At 45.9% G+C, this 19421-nt stretch overlaps 1 protein-coding gene across 3 annotated transcripts in view; it reads right to left on the bottom strand.

Moving 5' to 3' along the window:
• Positions 1–19421, bottom strand: part of ARHGAP26 (Rho GTPase activating protein 26) — a 414773-nt gene that overhangs the window by 255600 nt on the left and 139752 nt on the right. For all 3 annotated transcript variants that reach the window (XM_031449262.2, XM_031449260.2, XM_064484408.1), the window contains exons 10-11: positions 18594–18688; positions 1155–1233 (exon numbers count right to left, since the gene is read on the bottom strand). In XM_031449262.2, coding sequence (XP_031305122.1) covers positions 1155–1233; positions 18594–18688 — 174 coding nt within the window. The remainder of the gene's footprint in view (positions 1–1154; positions 1234–18593; positions 18689–19421) is intronic.

The following is a 19421-nucleotide window of genomic DNA, read 5'->3' as shown; positions in this document are numbered from 1 at the left end:
TTGTATTTATTTTTTTTAATTTACATATATGTACTGTTCATTGTTTCTAAGAACAGCTTAGAGCTTTAGCTTTGTAAACTTGCATAAATCTTGCTCTGTATTATTAACTATTATGCAAACACTAGTTATTTGTTTATGCTCAGTTGACAGTGTGCTGAGTTCCATGTCTGTATACAAAAGAGCTGAGTAGAAGGGACATGAAATCAACAAAGATCAGCAAACCAGGGTACGCTGGGAAAGAGACACGTGAATGAACTGGAATCATCTAGACCGGACACCCCGTTTCATGCAGACAGTTCTACAAGTCAGCAGAGGCCGTGTCTCACGTCCCTTGCGCACATTTCCCCCTTTTGACAGGGCCTCTGCAAGTGATCACTACTGACCCTCTGACGGCGTGGATTCTTTTTATCATTTACTGGTGGGACATGGTTAGACTCTACTCTTAAGACTTCTGTAACCTTGAGATCTGCTGATCAACTGGAGTTGAGATTCCCTGGCATCAAATTAAGATGATACTCTGCCTCCAGGGACTTTTCCCCAAGGCTCTTACGTGGGTTGTACATGTCACAAGATGCAGAACAACCACAAGATTACATCACCCAGGAAGAGACCAGCATCTCTGAAATGGGAGCAGGGATCACATTACTAAACATACGTCCTTTCATGGACCCTGACGACCCCCTTGCTTATAATGGGATTTGGGCGAATGACGGCAATGGGAGGCCGAACCAGAGGGCGACGAGAAAAGACACGGCACCATCTGCACACACTGTTACATTCACGTATCCCATTAAAATGGATGTGAGGTAGTGCTCTGCACCCTGCTTCATGGAGGCACCAATATACATGCAGTGAGCCAGACTGGACTCTGCCTCCTCTTAAGACCGCCAGGCACTACCATTGCCTTGGTGAAGGCGGGGCTCTGGCGTGGTATCACACAGAACCCACGCCTCAGACTGAGAGGCCAAAGCCCAGTCCACACAGAAGCAGCACTGATATCCACAGGCATCAGCCCAGGAATGAAAAAGACCCTTTGATACACTGGCAAGAGCCCAAGGGTTTATTTAGAGCTACAGCAAAACTCACGGCACTAAGGAAACAGCAAACAACAAGGGACCTTCACTCTTGCTCTGCTTCCCTGAACTGTTACTTACGGGTTCCCTGCCATCCATGGCTTCCATCCAGAGCCTCCGGTCCTCTTCGGACAACGCCTGCATGGTGATAACCCCTGGCCTGCAGAGAAAGGAGGACAGGGATGTGAATCCAGAGCCACAGGCACAGAGACCATGATGGAGGTGAGCCTCGAAGAAACACTCGGGCGACCAAGGGAGAGGCTGCTGGGGTTGGTGAGACACAGAGAGGCCCAGCCCTCCACTGTCCGGAGCCCCCTTCCCACCTCAGAAAGCAAAGCCATCGCCCCAAATCCCTCTCAATGAGCCCGTCTCCCTTGGGGAGGCAGGAAGCGACACAGGAGACAGGACTCTATCACAGGGAAAGGACGTGGGGAGCAAAGGGATTCCCTTACACTTGTTTGTTCCTTGAGATCATATTCATCCCTTTTCTCCAAAAAGCTCACCAGAGCGCCTTACTCCTGGCAGGAGAACGGTAAACACGTACCGAAGTGAAGCGAATTACTGCACTGGATAAAAAGAGGAGGAAGCATCCAAACTGGAGGGACCCCAGTCTATCATCCAGTCCAACGCTTCTAAACTGCTTTTGACATGAAAAAGTTTATGGGGGTAATGGGTGTTATCGTTATGATTATATGAAATGCAAACAGTATTTTTTAAGTGAGCCTTCGCCATGTCAGGTGCTAAGTTCTTCACCTGCATCAGCTCTTTTCATTCTCCCCTTGGAATCTGCTTGCTCCTTCAAACTGAGCACAGAGCCTCCGGGAAGCCCAGCTACAAGATCGGATGGTGTCGGCTGTGCTCTCGTCACAGATGCCGCCCAAGCAGAGGTGTGTGACGTAACAGCGAGCTTGGGAGAAGGGGCTACAAGCCCTCGAGGCTCCCTAAAGCAGGAGGTCTTGACTTAAGATTCACAGATGGGCCCCAGAAAGTCCATAAGCCACCCTCCCCCCACCCCAAATGTATATGCACTGTTCCGTCCAAACGAAGCTGTCTATCAGGTTATCAAGGAAGGTCGTGACCCACAAAATGTTAAGGATTGCTGGCTCAAAGCCTCATTTTAAAGGAGGTTTAAATTTGAAAAGTTGGAGAAAGCCTAAAAGGGAGGCAGAGGTCCACTGAGTGAGAACTAACCGGGGTCCGATTACACCTGAGTCCACAGAACTGGTCAGGGTCACAGGGGAGCTCGGCGTCGACACACAGGAGCTCAGCGATGCCCGAGCAGCAGGAGCCCGGACCCACAAGCACCACTGCTTCTCAGAAATTCACATTCTCAGGCCCAAGCGCCCATCTCCCACCAGCGTCAGCACATCCAGTGCGTCAGGCCCGTGGGGTGTCTGCAGACTGTCGGCAGCCCTGGCCACACCGAGCTGACCCTGTGCCTTGGCAGCTCAGTAGACGGATTCTCCTCTTCAAGCATCTTTCAAAGAGCCAAGCAGAAAGCTATGACGGCTTTGAGATTACAAGTCTGTAATCCAGTAGACTGCGGAGAACTACTGGAGAACTCTCCAGTCCCCGGGCTCAGACCTGCCCCAGGCAGTGTTGGGCCGGACCCCAGGCTCCAGAGTCAGGCAGTCCCTTAACATGGACATTCCCAGCCCAGCCCCACTCTACTGGACCTGAACTTCAGGGCTGGGCCTGTGAACCTGGACTCTCGCCATCTCCCCAGGTGATCCCGATGCACAGAGAGGTCCCTCTGCCCCCACCTTTTCCTTCCTGCTCCCCCTGCCCTGAAGAGCAAAGATACCCTCCTCTCCACACTGGGGGAGAGCTCCTCTCTGCACCAGCCAACGCGTCTCCGGATCATTTCCTGCTAGGTGTTCACCAGCAAACAGTCAGACCGCAGTAGCTGCCTCGCAGGACCAGGTCTCAGGGACCTCGCAGATGTCACACCAACTTCATGGCACACAGTGTGAAATTTCCACCCAGAGCCACAAAGAGGAAGTTCAGACCAACGCAGGGGCTGTGAGGGGTGGGCTGCTTGGCCTTAGGAACCAGGAAAGCCAACAGGATTTGTTTTCATTTTGAGAAGAAGTATCAAAATATAAGTTCTTTCCACATGTGGTTTTGTTCCCCTTTTTTGTATGGGAGGGGGTGGTGGAAAACCGAATAAAGTAGATTTAACACACTTGGTTCTGATCCTATCACCCCAAGCTCAGAAAACCTTCTCAGCCTCATGTATGTACATCTGGATCATCGTACTATCTTTCCAGGCATCTAGAAAACACTCATTCGGCTTCAAGTGTCTTTTCCTGTGTTATAATTTAAACCACTATTACATAAATCTCTCATGTGTGAAATTCCTAGAACCAAGGTAAATGGGTCAACTTTCTTTATTTTGGAATCAAGCAGTAACTTCCTTCCCACATTCACCATCCCTATGTCTCTACTAGTCACCATCCCTCAGAACAAAACAAAATGAGCAAAACTCTCAATGACCCTACACTTTCCCCGCCAGTCCCTGTAAGACGCGCACTTTCATTCGGGTACCAATTTAGCTCAAGTCTGAAATGCATCTGGCTTTTCATAACAAAAGAGGGGAGAGAGAGAGAGGGAAAGAGAGAACTCTTGAGCTGGGAGTGTGGGATGAGAAAAGGAAAATATGACACAATGAAAGAGAAATGGGGAAAATGATGAGAGCTCTTTGTAGCTCTACAAAGACGTGTGATCCTCAGACGCAGAGAACAAACTAGTGGGTACTAGAGCGGAAAAGAATGGGGGTGACAAAACAGGGGAAGGGGTTTAAGAGGTACAAACCACAAGATATAAAACACGTAAGTCACAGGGATGTAATGCACAGCACAGAGAATACAGCCAGTATTTATAATTTTGTATGATGTGTCATCTTTAAAAATATCAAATCACTATATTGTACACCTAAAACTAACAAAACATTGTAAATCAACTATATTTCAATTAAAAAAAAAAAGAATTGTGCTCCTATCAAACACTATAATCAAAGAACACCTACAACACTAATAACCCAGCGCCGTGTGCCAGATGCTGTGCTAAGCACTGGATGTGGAATCATTTCGTCTTCACAGCTACAGCAGGAGGCAGGTAAACTCTCATTATCCCATTTAGCAGATGAGAAAACCAAGGCTAAAACAGGTTAAGTACTGTGTCCACAGTTACTGAGCCAGGATCCAAACTGAGCAGCCTCATGCTTCACCCTTGCGCACAAGGCCACTGCCAACGGGAAGACACCGCAGCCCCCAGAGAGCTCAAGTTGACCACCCAAGTCCCCTGCCATCAAAAGGGACTAGGCCCTCCCACAAGGCCTTTAGTGAGCTCCTGCCTGGGATCAAATGAGGTCGAACGATTAAGAGCTCTGTAAAACCTAGAGTGCTTCATGATTGTGAGGACTCAGAAGGCTGCTCCAGGCAAACATCCAACCCCAAATCAGGCATCCAGTAACGTCCATTGTGACTGTGGCTTACTTTCTACAGCAGTGGTTCTCCACATTTTTACCTACCTCAAAATACCCAAGAGAGAGAAAGGCAATGAGTTTTGTAAAAGAACACAGAAAGCACTAACCTTAAACAATAAGAACAAATTGGACTTCACCAAAATAAACTTGCAGTCATCAAAAGATAACCCTTTGGAAAGTCAAAAGGCAAACTATAAAGTAAGAAAAGACGTGCGCAGTTTATATCTCTGAGGAGATGCCTACCCAGAATATGCAAAGAATGCCAAAAAAATAAATAAGAAAAAAGTGAACAACCCAATTCACAAAATGGGTAAAAGACCTGAATAGGCATTTCATAAAAGAGGACACACAAATGGCCAACAAGCATAAGAAACAGAGACCAACATGATGACTCATCAGGGAAATGCAATTAAAACCACAAGGAAGTAAGACAAACACCCTTCTGAATGGAGAGAATTCAAAAGACCACCAACACCAAGGACTAGCAAGAACGGGGTGTCACCGGAACTCTCATCCACTGCTGATGGGAGAGCAACTTGATAAAACCACTTTGGCGATGTCTACTAAAACTAAATCCCTCTAGATGCACACCCAGGAGAAGTGAGCACACATGTCCACCAAGAGACACACCGAAGAATACTCAGTTTAATTCGTAACGGCCAAAATTTGCAACCACCAAAACACCAACTATCCATTAATAAGAGAATACACAGTTGTATATTTAAACAAGAGAACACCACACAACAATTAAAAAGAACCAACTACACGCAACAATATGAATGAATCTCATAGACGTGATAATGAAGGAAAGAGGCCAGACACAAAGGACGTTTTACAAACGGTATGGTTTGATTTATATGATGTTCAAACACTTGCAAAGGTCTCTCTATGGTGACAGAGACAGAACAGTGACTTTGTCTTGAGGAAGGAGTAGGGGCAGTGACTGGTTAGGGCACAAGGAAATCTTCTGGGGCGATAGAAACGTTCTATAACTTGACCTGGCTGGATACACGGGTGTGTGTGTGTGTGTGTGTGTGTGCGCGTGCATGGGTGTGTAAAGTCAGTAAGATATAGACTTAAAATTCATGCATTTTGCCGTGATTACATCTCAATAAAAACCGTTTTAAATATCCCAGATACACGACTTCTCATCAGTACCTTAAGCTCACTAGTTATCCTGACTAGCGTTTCTACACTGTTCTTTAAAATGCAGTTAATAAGAGTACCTTATTGTGGGGTTGTTGTGAAGGTGAAGTGACCTATGTATAAGGCATTTCAAGTGTCAGAAACACAGTAAATGCTCCAAAAAGCAGTTATTACCACAGGGGCCAATGAGGGGTGCGTGGGTGGAGGGAACGGATGTCCAGTGCGGCGTAAGGTCAAAATTATGGAGGGAAAGGTCAGGTATGGAAAGCTTAACAAGGAAAAGGAATGAGCCACAGGTGCTTCTGATGTGCATGACCCCACTCACAAAACACTCACACTGCACTGAAAACTCACACCTCCACCACAGAGCAGGCCAGGCCACGGGCTGACACACAGGCTCTGACGTCACGGCCATTTCCTTTTTCCTCTTGAGTAAAGCATCAAAGTGGCCTACTTCCCCCTTCTGGAATTAATATCTGATCACTGATGGACAAAATCCTTTAGCAAATTCTAGAAAATCTGCCAAGGCCCTCTCTCCACCCACCAGATGACAGAAGAAACAAATGACTTACAAGCCTTCTTTTGGTTAAGTCTTAAAATTCTACCTAAACTACAGCACCCCCCGTTCATTCTGAATCAGCCCAAAGTCAGTGCCACACATCTGGACCAGCCTGGGAATCACGAGCAAGGATCTGCAATCTTCTCCAACACTCCACCTCTCACACGACAGGGGTGATGCTCCTATCACAGGGCAGACTGCTACCCATCGCCGTATCTCCTCCAACACTGCCTCCACATAAAGCAATACATCGTTTAGCAACACATCCAGGAGCCCAGGACCACAGAGGTCAGCTCACAGCCTTCTCACCAGCCAAGAGCAAGCAGAATCACTACCAGCCCTGATTCCAGGGTTACTCGACAGCCTCCCAACTCTAATCTTATTTCTGAATCTGAGTCAACAATGGTGAGCTCAATGGCTTGGCAATTCACCCACTTCCTATTGGACCAGGAAATGCTATTACTAACTCACTCCACCCCACTGAAACAAACACTCAGAATCTAACAGTACTGTTCTTTCTAAATCGACCTCCAAAGATCTAGGGTTTACTCATTCATAAGACTATAAATCTTCTGCTGACCAGAGTTCACTCCCTAGCTTCAATCCACACAACAGCGCATTTAAAGGGTCGAGTTCAGAGTGAAAGAAGGACTGTGGCACCTCAAGAAACATATCCTCACAGCCTGTGCAGAAGACTTGCCTCACTATGCTCGAAAGGAAGACAGAGGGACATGATGAAGGTCTGGAGAACGGGCTGCCATCCACAGGCAAAAAGAGATGAGCAAGGGCCAAAGGAAGTGGTCCTTTGCTCTTGAAGTGCTACCAGGAAAACTGATCCCTAACCATTCCTGGCCAACTGCAAGCGTTCAAGCTTCAGCAGATCTTCATTTACACAAAGATATGGCCAGAGCAGAGTAATTCTGGTGAATGACATCTCTTCCATGTCTGTGTAGATTACAGAGTCAAATGTCAATAGAGACCAGGCAAGTAGGTAAAATGAGGGAAACTGGTAAGAATCCTCACTGCCCAGAGGAAAATAAGCTTGGTCTCATTTTCCTTAAAACATGTAGCCCGCTCTTTCTTTCTTTCTTTCTTTCTTTCTTTCTTTCTTTCTTTCTTTCTTTCTTCCTTTCTTTCTTCCTTTCTTTCTTCCTTTCTTTCTTCCTTTCCTTCCTTCCTTCCTTCCTTCCTTCCTTCCTTCCTTCCTTCCTTCCTTCCTTTCTTTCCTTCCTTCCTTCCTTCCTTCCTTCCTTCCTTCTTTGCACTTTTACTTTTTGATAGACTTATAGGAAAAAGGGAGTGCTTCCCCTCTATGGGAAAAACAACAGTGAAAATACAAGGTAAAGTGGCAGCTGTCACCTGTCATCATGGTGGGGGTGAACAGGGCATGGTGAAGACTGCGGTCAAGTGAGAGCACACATCCCATCTAAAGGAGGCACCCACCTTTCAGCTCTATAAACAGCTGGCACAGGGGAAGGTGGGATTCGGCATTCACAGATTTGTCCCATTTTAAAATGTTGCCTCCAGTGCTACTCAAGCCAAACCAAATATGTCTGTGGGCCAGCTTACAGCTTCTGGGGTCTGTGTCTGTCCTCCTCTGCCTCTCCCTACACCAGGCTCTCGTGGCATGTTGCAACGTCACCTTGTACACTGGGACCAACAGTGACGCAGGTCTGCATGCTTGATGCACCTCACAGTTCAACGCAGCGGCACCTTTCCGGATCACCAATGAAGGAGGAACTTGGGATACTTTCCCATTTTTTCCAATACTCAGGACCCAGGGTCACCACAGCAGGGCAACATTAATCTCCTATTTGGACACAGCAAGCTATGAATCTGCACAACGATGCACACTAACCAAACACTGACGGTCCTTGTGCATGACAGATCCTTGTGCAGGATACTAATGTAAATGCCCGGGTTGGGTACCGGTGAGAGGGACGGAACGTGACTGAGGAACCAGAAGATGCGAACTGGCAGCCCCCAGACTGTAGCTAAGATTTACTGAGCGTTTATTATGGGCCAAGCCCGGGGATAAGGACTTTGCATTATCATTTGTTCCTCACAATGAAGTAGGGACTATCATTATACTTCCTTAAAACACTGAGACTCAGAAATGACTTGCACAGTCGTGCACTGCTGTAAGCGGCAAAGCCTCAACCTGAACTCAGCCTGCCTGACTCTAAAGCAAAGCCCATAGCCCATACCACAATGCTGGACTGCCCCCTGGTGCACGCAGTGTCTGTGCCCTGGGATCCAGGGCGACCAGCAACTTCGGGGGAGGCGGGGAGGGGGGAGGAAGGCACTTCTCTCTTTCACTCTCTCTCTCTCTCTAGAGGAAGGAAAGGGGAGAAGGAGGAAAGAACTTCCTCTCCCCCCACCGTGCCACACACACACACACACACACACACACACACATACACACACACACGCCCCTTAAGAAGTTTTCAGAAGTAGGCTTCTAATCAATTATTCAAAAAGGACCTGATCATAACGAACGAATGAACCAGAACCTATTACAGCCTGCAGCACTCACCTCCGGGGAAGGGAAGGTCCTAAAATAATGAGGGCCACAGCAGCAATAACAGTTTAAAGAGCGGTATTGCCAATCACCTCAGATAACTTCCCACATTTTTACTTTAAAGGAGACCGAATTCATGAAATATCAGGAAGCCTAGACAAAGACATCTTTGGCACATTAAGTTACATGTTGTTTAATGGAACAGATACCGACTGAGTGCCTGTTACGTGCCAGCCACGATGCCAGGCAGCAGGGAGAGAGGAGGCAGCACACTGCAACACACGGCACCAGGGGAAAGCGGCGTTAGTCGCCGGGATGAGCAACACTCAGGGAAAGCGCGAACACTTGTTACTGTTGATAAGAAACTGTGGAAATGTATTCTAATTCAAGAAATCTTCTAGGTCATTTGTCAATTTTTTTCTTTGTTACTATTCTATCTCATGATGAAGAGACCTGTACGTAAATGGAGTTTACTTGCTGAATTATTCCCTTTCTTCAGACTTAGGTAACAGCAAAATTTTGGTTAAGACTTCTAAAAAATAAACTCATTTTATATTTAGGAATTGGCAAATCAACTGGTATACCCAATCAACAAAACTCTAAATTTCACATGCAGACTAAAGAATAGAAAGAGAAATAAGAAATAGGAAAAAGTTACAGAAATAACATAAGGCTGCCTTGTGTCACACCAGAGTCCATTAAACAACACATCCGACTTACTTAAACCAGAATCTAACAGCAAATACTCTCATTTAACTTTTTTACAAGAAAAAAACCTCAGTAATTTAAAAATTACATGAATTCTACAGAGTCCGAGAATTTCTTAACTAGCTTATTTTACAGAACAGCTAAGGAGCAATTCTGAAAAGTAAGATACTCTCCCCCACTTTCCCCCCACCCAAGTCATGGAAGTCAGAGCAGTGTAACACCCTCCGAGGAAGGAAAAAGCCATTTCCTCTCTGAAATGTCAATGGCATTGAGACCAGCACTCCAACCAACTGGCAGGAAGGCAAAATCAAATATTATTTCAAACAAGGGGTGAGAAGGGGAGGGGAAGGGAAGCTTGAAACCAGGAAAAATGGATTCATCTGCTGCAAAAGATAAAAACGCACACTGCACCGACAGGGAAAAGTAAGACTGCCTGGTTCTCAGCACACGCTGGACAGTCCAAGTCACCCATCTTTTTGTCAGCATCCTCAGATAAGCTGTCGCTTAAGCAAAGAGCCTGATGCTTTAGGTCAGAAAGCAAGGTAAAAAAGGTAATGTTTAAACAGAGGCTAGGGTAACAGAGCATGCTCGTTTCTGCAGGAAAATGGGTATGAAATAACCCATCATACAAGGGTGGGAGGAAGGAAGTTCTAGAGAAAGAATGAGTCATTTAGAATCTCTTTACTTTAAGGGGTAATAGTCACATGGTGGTTTCTTCTACAGGAACACACACACACACACACACACAGAGGCAACACTGACTACCAAATGTTCATGTATAAAGGACAGCTAATTTTCAACTGGACCTCCTAAGAGTTACTAATATATATACAAAGCTGCCATCTAGAGGTTGAGCATGGAAACAAAGTCTGTTACATAAGATGACCGCTTTTGGAAAACACACAGTCTTAGACTCACACAACCTCGCGAAGACACACAAAAAAGCTCATGCATACACACCATATACCAAATTACAATAGTATTATTTTAACTTAAAATTAGTATGGTTTCCCTTTGAGACCACAGATTGGAAGGAGGGGCTTCAATCTTTTATCTTGTATAGGAAACATATATAAGTAATACGTTATCGCACATCGAGTTTGAAAACGGAATCTTCCCCTTTCCCACATACACACACTTAAAGCACCTGTATCCACGCTCAGTACACAGATGACTTGGAAAGTCATGACACTATAGCAAAAAGGAACGCCATCAAAATGAAACCAACCGGCTTAAAGACATACCCTCCAAAGCTAAATTTCACCATGAGAACAGTGAAGCCCCGGGTTTTAGGGTACAGAGAAAAACTTCAAAGGAGCAACGTCTCCTGACAGAGAACTATATCAGCGGAGAATATTACTGCATTCCATCTTCACAACAAGCCTGCAAGGTGTGACTAGCCCCGTCTTACAGATGTGCTTAAACCACCCGCCCAGACTCACACAGCTAGTAAGATGGAGATCCCAAAATGAGACTTAGGGCTGCTTCGATCTTTTCCCTGCCTCCTTCTATAAAAACATACTTGAAATAAGGGTGGTGCCTCATTAGAGGGCTGGGCTAGATGTTTTAGATCTTCCATAAATCTTTGTAGCCTCCACTGTTCTTACTTTAATCAATCTCCCATTTTCCTGCAGCGGTTTTTGTTTTTGTTTTGGTCCTACATATTCAGAAACACAGATTGTGTGAAGTTTTAGTTTAAATGTCAACTAACATGATTAAGTTCCTATAATCTCTGACACAGGAATTCACCAAAGTCCCAAAGGAAAGAACAAAATAATCTAACTCAAAAACTGCATTACCAGAAAAAAATCAAATTGCAGAACCACAAGCACACAGTACTGCATTCAAAGCTGTAGCAAATGACATTATTCTGCCTCTGGGAGCAGATCACCTGAGACAGAGATTTAGAACTGGGCAGTGTTATATAAAACATACCTAATTAAACAACCAGCAAACAAAGAAACGCTCATCCTCTGTTGTGCAAACACACAGCACACGGTGTGAAGACAAGGACTGAGCAGACAGTAGCTGTTACATGCAGGCTGGGACTGGTTCAGAGGAAAGCTTGCAGAAAAGGAGGACTTGGGATTTGGTGTGCAAGAAAAATCAGATGATGGTTTTTAAGAAGGAAAGTCCAAGAGATTCATAGTGCTTCATTAAACTTTCTATCTGTACCATCAGTAGAGTCTCTGGCAGGTAATGATGCTTAACAAATGAGGAAGGTAGGGAAGGGCAGAGGAAATGAGTATTCAGGGCATTCCGTTCACGCCGTCATTCTGTGTAAGAGTAGAAGGGGGGAGTCCCTCTGTCTGTTACATTTTCCCCCCAGCATTCTAGACCTCCAAGTTTGCTCCAACACTCAACATACTGGTACATACACCTTCAGCTGCACGATGTGTGTGTGTCAGCGTGTGCCCATTCTATAGTCCACGGTAAGATCTGGAAAGCAATGACTACACTTGGTCTTGTAATGGTCTTGGTCCCCATTACACCCTTAGCACCAAGTCCCCTTGTCACCCTAATACATTGTCCTTTGCCGCCCACCTCTGGAGAGGACCAGTGCGGGCACTGGGGTACTCTACACAACACATATCGTCTTCAAATGTATGGACTTGCATTGGGCTCAGCTAGTCCTGGAAAAAATAAAAACATTCTAATTGTTTCCTTTCCCCAAGTATAAACACTGCCCCTCAAGAGACTCCATTGATTCTGTGCATCCAAAAGAAGGCTTTTGTGTCTATTATTTTCCATATGGTTTTAGGGGCCCCTCCTGTAAACATCTGGGAGAAAATACCCACGCGTTACGTACATCTGTGAGAAATTTCTTAAAAATAAACAAATGCAGAGATGCTGAGAGATGACGACCGCTGTGATTCTTTAGCTTACACAAATATTTTCCCTACTTTTGCTTGGTAATTTCCATAAGATGCTGCATGGAGGGAAGTTAGTTATTCAAAGTGACTGAACACAGACGTTGGCCAGAATCACACGCCACCACCACTAACGGCTGCTTTTCGATGAAGTCCCATTTTTGCCCAGGAATTTTACACTCAACTCCCTCAAAAAGAGTTAACACGCATGGAAGAAAAAATGATAAATCTATTCTTTATTCAACTAAAATGTCAAATAGAAACTTTCAGATGCTCGGCGCTATGGCAAAGTAATACAAAGTCACCAAAGAATGCTTCTCTATTAAGGTATAAAAAAAGGATGATTTTTAAACTGAAAAGCTCAGCTAGGCTACTGTAAAGAGCACCCAGAATAAGGAAGATAGTCTACGTGCAAGGGCTGCTCTGTGATGCGGGGCTCCTTGCCAGTGGGACTGTCCAAGGAGTGGGTGGGGCCGTCCATTTAAAAGGCTGATGGAGCTTTTTATTGCTGCATCAGTGAGAGGGGCCCTCCCTAGTCAACATGGTGTTAGTTTGCGAAGGATGCTGTCACAAACTGGGCTGCATAAACAACAGAAAGGCATCACCTCACAGGTCTAGAGGCTAGAAGTTGGAGAGCAAGGTGTAAGCAGGTGGGTTCCTTCTGAGGTACCCAAAGGAGAGTCTTCTCCATGCCCGTCTCAGCTTCGGGTGGTCTCTGAGGCATCTCTAAGCCATTCCTTGGCTGGAAGCCACATCACCCTGAGCTCTGTTCACAAGGGGTTCTCCTTGGGCACGTGTCTGGCTCTACATTCAAATTACATCAGTCCTGTTGGATTAGGGTCCACCCTAATGGCCTTACTTTTACTTGACCGACTCTGTAAAGACCCTAGCTCCAAATAACTTTCATTTTCAGACACTGGGGACCAGAACTTCAACACATGAGTTTGGCAGGTGCACAATTCAACCCATACAAGTATCTTCTAGGAAAATAAGAGCATATCCTTCTTTGGAGCATGTCGTGGCAACACCCACAACCACTGCACATCGCACACGTTCAGTTGCAGTCATGTATTCTAAGTGCTAGAGTCCTGAAACTGCATTTAAAACCAAAACCAGAAGGGAAATGCAAAGTAGCATCACAATGATTGGATGGACATGATACCGTCAGCTAAGCAACTTCTCAGTTTGGAATTGAAGAAAGACGCGAGAATTTCTACTAACTTTCACTTCTCAGTGTTGTAAACCGTGAAGTCCTTTTGAAAGAAAACCAAAGACCAATGAAGAGCTACTATTAGCCTGGGAAACATTTACTCAGAATAGTCCAGGGGTGTTCAGCAGCTTCTCAGGTCTGAAGCTCCCCCAAAACTAGTTCTGAAGAAAAAAAAAAGGCAGGCAACTAGAAAGAATGGAAGGATGAGACGTAATTACGTGGAATTCTGTAATTATGCGGAAGTCAATATAGAAGGCTGTAGGATACAGAGAAGGGACTACAGGTCTAGTTTTGAGATGTCAAAGGAAAAGAATTTAGGATTAAAAGGAGGTTTCTGAAATATATTCACAGTACTACAGAGGATCTTTGACATAAGAAGTTCAAGAATGACAAATCTAAATCCCCAGACTCTGAATTAACACAATTTGATTTCCAGCTCATTCGTGGGTCAAAGAGTCACCACGGTTCTTCCTAAAGGAAGGGCATGTCAGGGATTAACCTCTTTTCAGCAGGATTTGAGCAAACTGACAGCAATGAGCTGGGATACAATGAAAACCATCAACTGACAAATGGCACCACTGCTCTGATTGCTTACTTATGCTGGTCTCCTCAGATAAACAGAAATGAGACTCATGTTAAAAATAAAAGGCAAAAGAAGAAATGTACAAAAAAAAAAGTTGAAAAGCCAGCATTCATGGAGCACCTACTGTGTGCCCTGAGCCTGGCCGGTGCTCTCTCTGCATGGCCTCTCTAAGTTGGCAGCCATGCAAGGGCTTTCTGAAGGGCGCAGGGCAGAAATGTGGCAACAGAGGCAAGTGTGCTGCTGTGGTTCACACACCACTCGTTCACGTGCCAAGTACAAATGATGACAGTGAGAAAGCAGGACTCGGATCTCACAGTCAGCAAGCTGACGGCTCAGTGGAGTTCCCGAAATCCAAGTACAGACAGCACCGGTCTCATCCCTCAAAAACGTTTCTAAAACGTCCTGAGCTGTGAGGCAGCAAAGCGCCCTGCAATGAGTTCCACCCACCCTCTGTTCAAACCCCCTGAGTTCTGGGTGAGACTCACCCTGTAAACTGTAGTAACCCGGGGTCCTTGGAGCACACACGTCCCTGGGCTGGAGTGAGGGTTACATGAGAATCACATGAAACCACACGAACAAGTGTTCAGCTTCCAGAAAGTGCTCTCTTACCGCTGGTTCCCGCATCCCTCCTCCATTGTTAACAAAAAAAAGTTGGTTTTATTGTGGTTACTGCTGTTGCTTTTACCCTGCTACTCTGTGTCAGAGCCTGGTAACCACCTTTCCAGCTGCACGCGCCTCTATATGGCAAAGAATTAAGCTCCTTAGTAAAGGAGACTGAAGTTTCTCTTCTTTTTAATTTTTATCTTGTTTTACTGTTGTTTGTTCTATTTTGAATAAGGAAATGCATGTCTGTGCTCTGGGAAACTATATCATGATAAGCCCGCTGATCAGTGCACCAATTATGAGTAAGAACAGAGGACCACAGAAGGGCTTATTCAAAAGGTGGATTGCAGGGTCTGTCTCGCCGAAAGTTGGACTGTGTAGGTCTGGGGCGGGAACGAGCAGCTGCGGTTCTAACAAGCACCCGCTCGGATGCTGAGACCGGGCAGTTCTCACCATACAGGAAGAGATGCTGATGCAATCAACTCGCAGGCCTGACCTCCTAGAACATTACTTCCTAAAGGCTACAGCTTCTGTTACAGAGTAACACGAAGTAGCAGCCCGGAGCCTGAAGGATAAAAGCATCCAGGCTTGAGAACCACAAGGTCACATATTCTAAGTCAAACAAGCCACACTTCAGCATGTAGTAATACCTTGACAGAATAAAACGCTCATAGCCATCACATCAGTGTCCACATATCCTACAGTTCACACACTCCCAGCACACTCTGAAACCTCACACTGTTAACTAGAGCCATTCTCTCTGTGGCTTTCACATTTCCTAGGTGGCCAACCTTGCATCTTGCTTCCCCACGCCCCGTACCTCTCTAGCCCAGCAGGTAGAAGCTGGGAAATCTATGGAAGGTTGAAAAGATAGCCGGACAGGTAGCAGCATCACCTCCTCACTCAGTGCACTGGTGAAAAAGCAAGATGTAGGGGAGTCTTCCAGGGAAAGGGACTCCGGGCAGAGTTCCCAGGGATGCCTCCCCTGAGCACGTGGACATGCCTTTTCCCTCCTGTCTCAGTCCCTTCCTGGATGTGTGAGGAAAAGGCAGAGAGACACTAAGGAAAATACTGCCCAACTGTAATCTAATCTTTGAGACCAAAGACAATGACCTACATAGAAAGCAGAAAGGTGTTTCACAGATGCTCTGTGTTCTTTGAGGTGAAGGCCAGTTGGGTGCAGCCACAAGAGGAGACACAGAAGAGGCTCAGGCAAGCAGAGTCTCATATATTCAAGGGTGCGGGACACAGGATGCACGACATGGCACACAGGGCCACGTGGCAAAGAACCGGCATCATCCAGGAGACAAGTGGTGGGAGGGGACAGCCCAGCCCATGACCTTTATCAGAGCTCCCACAGGAAAGGTAAGGCAGGGAAGGGTTAACTGTTCAGGAGCGGCTAGCCTGAATAACTTCAGGGCTGCTAGGCTATAGGAGTGGGTCCCTCGGTGCCTGTACCTGGCCCGGGATGCTTCAGGCAGAGGAATATTGCCTCCTGGGGTGTTGGGGCCAGGGAAGGCAAGGTGGCTCTGACCTGAAGTCCACACATCAGTGGCCCTCCCCAGGATGAGCCCTCGGCTGACTCTAAGAATTGGCTAGCCCTGGAAGGGGCAGGCTCTCCCCAGCCAGACAGCGTGTTAAGGTGTCAAAACATCAAAATATACAGAAAAGTTAAAATACAAATAATACAAGAGAATTACCTACCCCCACCTCCGCTTATTATGAGGGGACTTAGCAGCCTCATTCTGAACCTCAACCAAAGCCCCTCCATGTCCCGCCAAGGGAACCAGAGACGGCGACTCAGAAGAAATCGGCTTCCTAAATTCACTCAGTATGCTGAATGTGACACATTTGCTCTCAGCTTATAATTGGGATGTGCAAAGCTTTTCTGGGCCTCATACAGGGGGAAGGTGGCAGGAAGTGCTGGCAAGGGTGGAAATGAGATGGAGGAACCATGGTGAGTTTTAATTGCCTAAAAAACAACTCTCTACAACTTCTGGGAAACTTCTGAAGAAGAAAACAATTCAGCTTCAGGAAGCATCACTGACCTCTTTTACAATCTAGCAGGAGCTGTGATGCGAGGCATGCCCTTGTCCAAGGAGCCCTGCAAACAGACGATCATCTCTGGGAACTACTTGTGTGACCAGCATCAAACAGCCGGCTCCCCTTCCACACAAGCACATCTGCTAATCCATCTTTCATGGATGCCAGGAGGATGGATTCCCATAAATTCTACGCTGAGAGCAGGAAGATGCCTACAAGGGCTTAAAGTATCCTGATTGAGGATTTGTTTAAAATTAAGAATAACTGATCTCAGTTTGAGTCACCACCCTCTTTGTAATTTCCCTTTGCTACCCCAGCTCAGCCTACCCTTCCAAACAACCCTTCTCCATTCCCTGCCCCTCTCACAACCTCCACACAGTGCACGATTGGGGTACTCTCTTTTCTTTACAAATTCTATTTACTTTTCTGCATTTAGAGTCTAGCCTTACGAAACACTAGGTCTGATACACATGCACAAAATGCTAATTAACAACAAATTAAAAATGGCAAATCATTGAGCATGTATTATTTGCCACTCTGCCCAGTGTTTTATATGCATTCGCTTCTCAAAGCCTTATAATTCCAGGAACTAGTTACTATTACCATCTTCATTTTCCAGAGAAGGAAATCAAGGCCCTGCAAGACTGAGTGACTTTCCCAAAATCACATGGCAACTGAGCAGCCAAGTCAAACATTAGACCTGGGTTGCCTGACTTGAGAGCCAAAGGTGTAATGACGAGACCACTAAGAAGGGACATGGTGAGTTTCCATGAACATCGGATTCAGGCTAAGCGGGCACGCTCTCTCCACGGGTGCTCGAGCAGCCCCGGCAGCCGCGACACAGGGAGACATCCCCGCGCCACGAGAAGGCACTGCAAACTGGGGTGCACGCGGAGGAGCAGAGTCCCGGCGGAACTCGGGCTCTGGATCCTCGACGGCTACTATAAAGAGGCCACGGGTAAACGTCCCAGGGAGGGGAGAAGCACTGGCTTGACAAAGTGGTGTGGCTTTATCTTTTTGTTAATAAAGGGGAGAAATTCCACAGCATTAAATGAGAATCATGCTGAGATTGAAGGCTCTTCATGCCAGCACTGCCGATCTTGAATAGGCAGCTCATATAAGCTTAACACGTGGCTCTCATTGAAAGAATTAACCTGTTGCCAAGTAAAGTGTCTCCAAGAACTGGAATGCTGTCAAGCTAGCTCAACACCATGAAGTGGTACAGCTTAATGAGACTCTATAAATCTGGAGAAACACAACACAGAGCTCCCACCCCGAAGACTGTGATCTTGCGAGTGGTCTGATGTCTTTCCTGAGCGCGCACACACAGCAGTGAGTGAAATGCTGTTAACTAAAAGCTCTTTTTTTTAATTGAGCAGACTTCTCCCACTTTTCCCGCTACCTAATTCCTCCTGAATCATTTTATTAAATTAAAATGTTTTCAGTAAAAAAAAACTCCAATACCTGAAACAGTCACGCTGAACAGTTTTCTTTAAACATATATTCATCCTCCTGAGATATAACACACATTCCCAAGAAGGGAGGCCCTAACATGAAAATGAAACCAAACAACCAACCAGGGGCTCAGTGCTGAATCTGAAAGATGAGAGAGGATATATTGATTCTTGCACATCAGCAACTGCCCTGATGTCTACTCCAAACTGAGTACGAGAGGAGGGATGGAGATGGGAAAGAGGGGGGAAACACCAGAAAGTTGTGGCCGAATGGACAAGGTAAGAGATCTAAATTCAGCAATATGTACTCCTAAGAAAAGTGGGACAGCTACTCACCTGTCTACTGCTTCCACATCAAAGCAAAACCTCTTCTCGATAGAGTCTGTTTTCCGCCGTGTGCAGGATTTGAGGGTGACTGACTCATCTTCTCCCTGTGGGGAACACACAGACCATCAAGACGAGGCCAGATCGTGGGCTCTGCTCCTCTCCAGGACAAACACAAACGTCAACAGGGTGATGACTTCATCTTCTCAAACCTGAGTGTTCACGCCCACAGGAGGTGGAAGGTGGATTACAAACCTTCTCAGGCAAGAGCCTCATGCAGCTAAAATCTGTAAGCCATGTTCTACTTAGAGCCAAACGTCCTCAGTATTGGTAGACCGTGATGGTACAGCATAACCTGGGCCAGATTAAACTCCTGCTGAGACTATTTTAAATAGGTTTAATTTGTAGGTTTGGTAACAGTTGAAACAAGATGACCTTGAGGTCTCCTTCTAACTCTGAGCTTCTGTGATCTTGGTTCAGTGGTCACTTCTCAGGAAGACATTCCTAGACCAGGTCACGTTCTCCCAGACATGTTCACATAGCACCATGGACCCCTCCTTCCCTCACAGCACTGATCACAGCTAAACTTTTCTGTTGCTGTAAGTGATAATTCAAATAATATCTTTCTCCTTATTAGACTCCAAGCTCCCCGAGGGCACGTAGTGTCTGTTTTTGCTTACCCTTGTCCCCAGAGCTCAAACAGGCCCTGGAACAGAGCAGGTGTGTAATAAATATGTTTTAACAGCTTTACTGAAGTACAACTAATGTGTAACAAATTGCACATGGTTAAGCATACAATTTATGAGTTTTGACATCTGTACATACACATGAAATCATCAC

Source organism: Camelus dromedarius, chromosome 3 (genome assembly GCF_036321535.1).
Source record: "Camelus dromedarius isolate mCamDro1 chromosome 3, mCamDro1.pat, whole genome shotgun sequence".
Taxonomy (NCBI): Eukaryota; Metazoa; Chordata; class Mammalia; order Artiodactyla; family Camelidae; genus Camelus; species Camelus dromedarius.
Note: the sequence above shows the minus strand (reverse complement) of the source record. Positions and strands in the feature narration are given on the sequence as shown.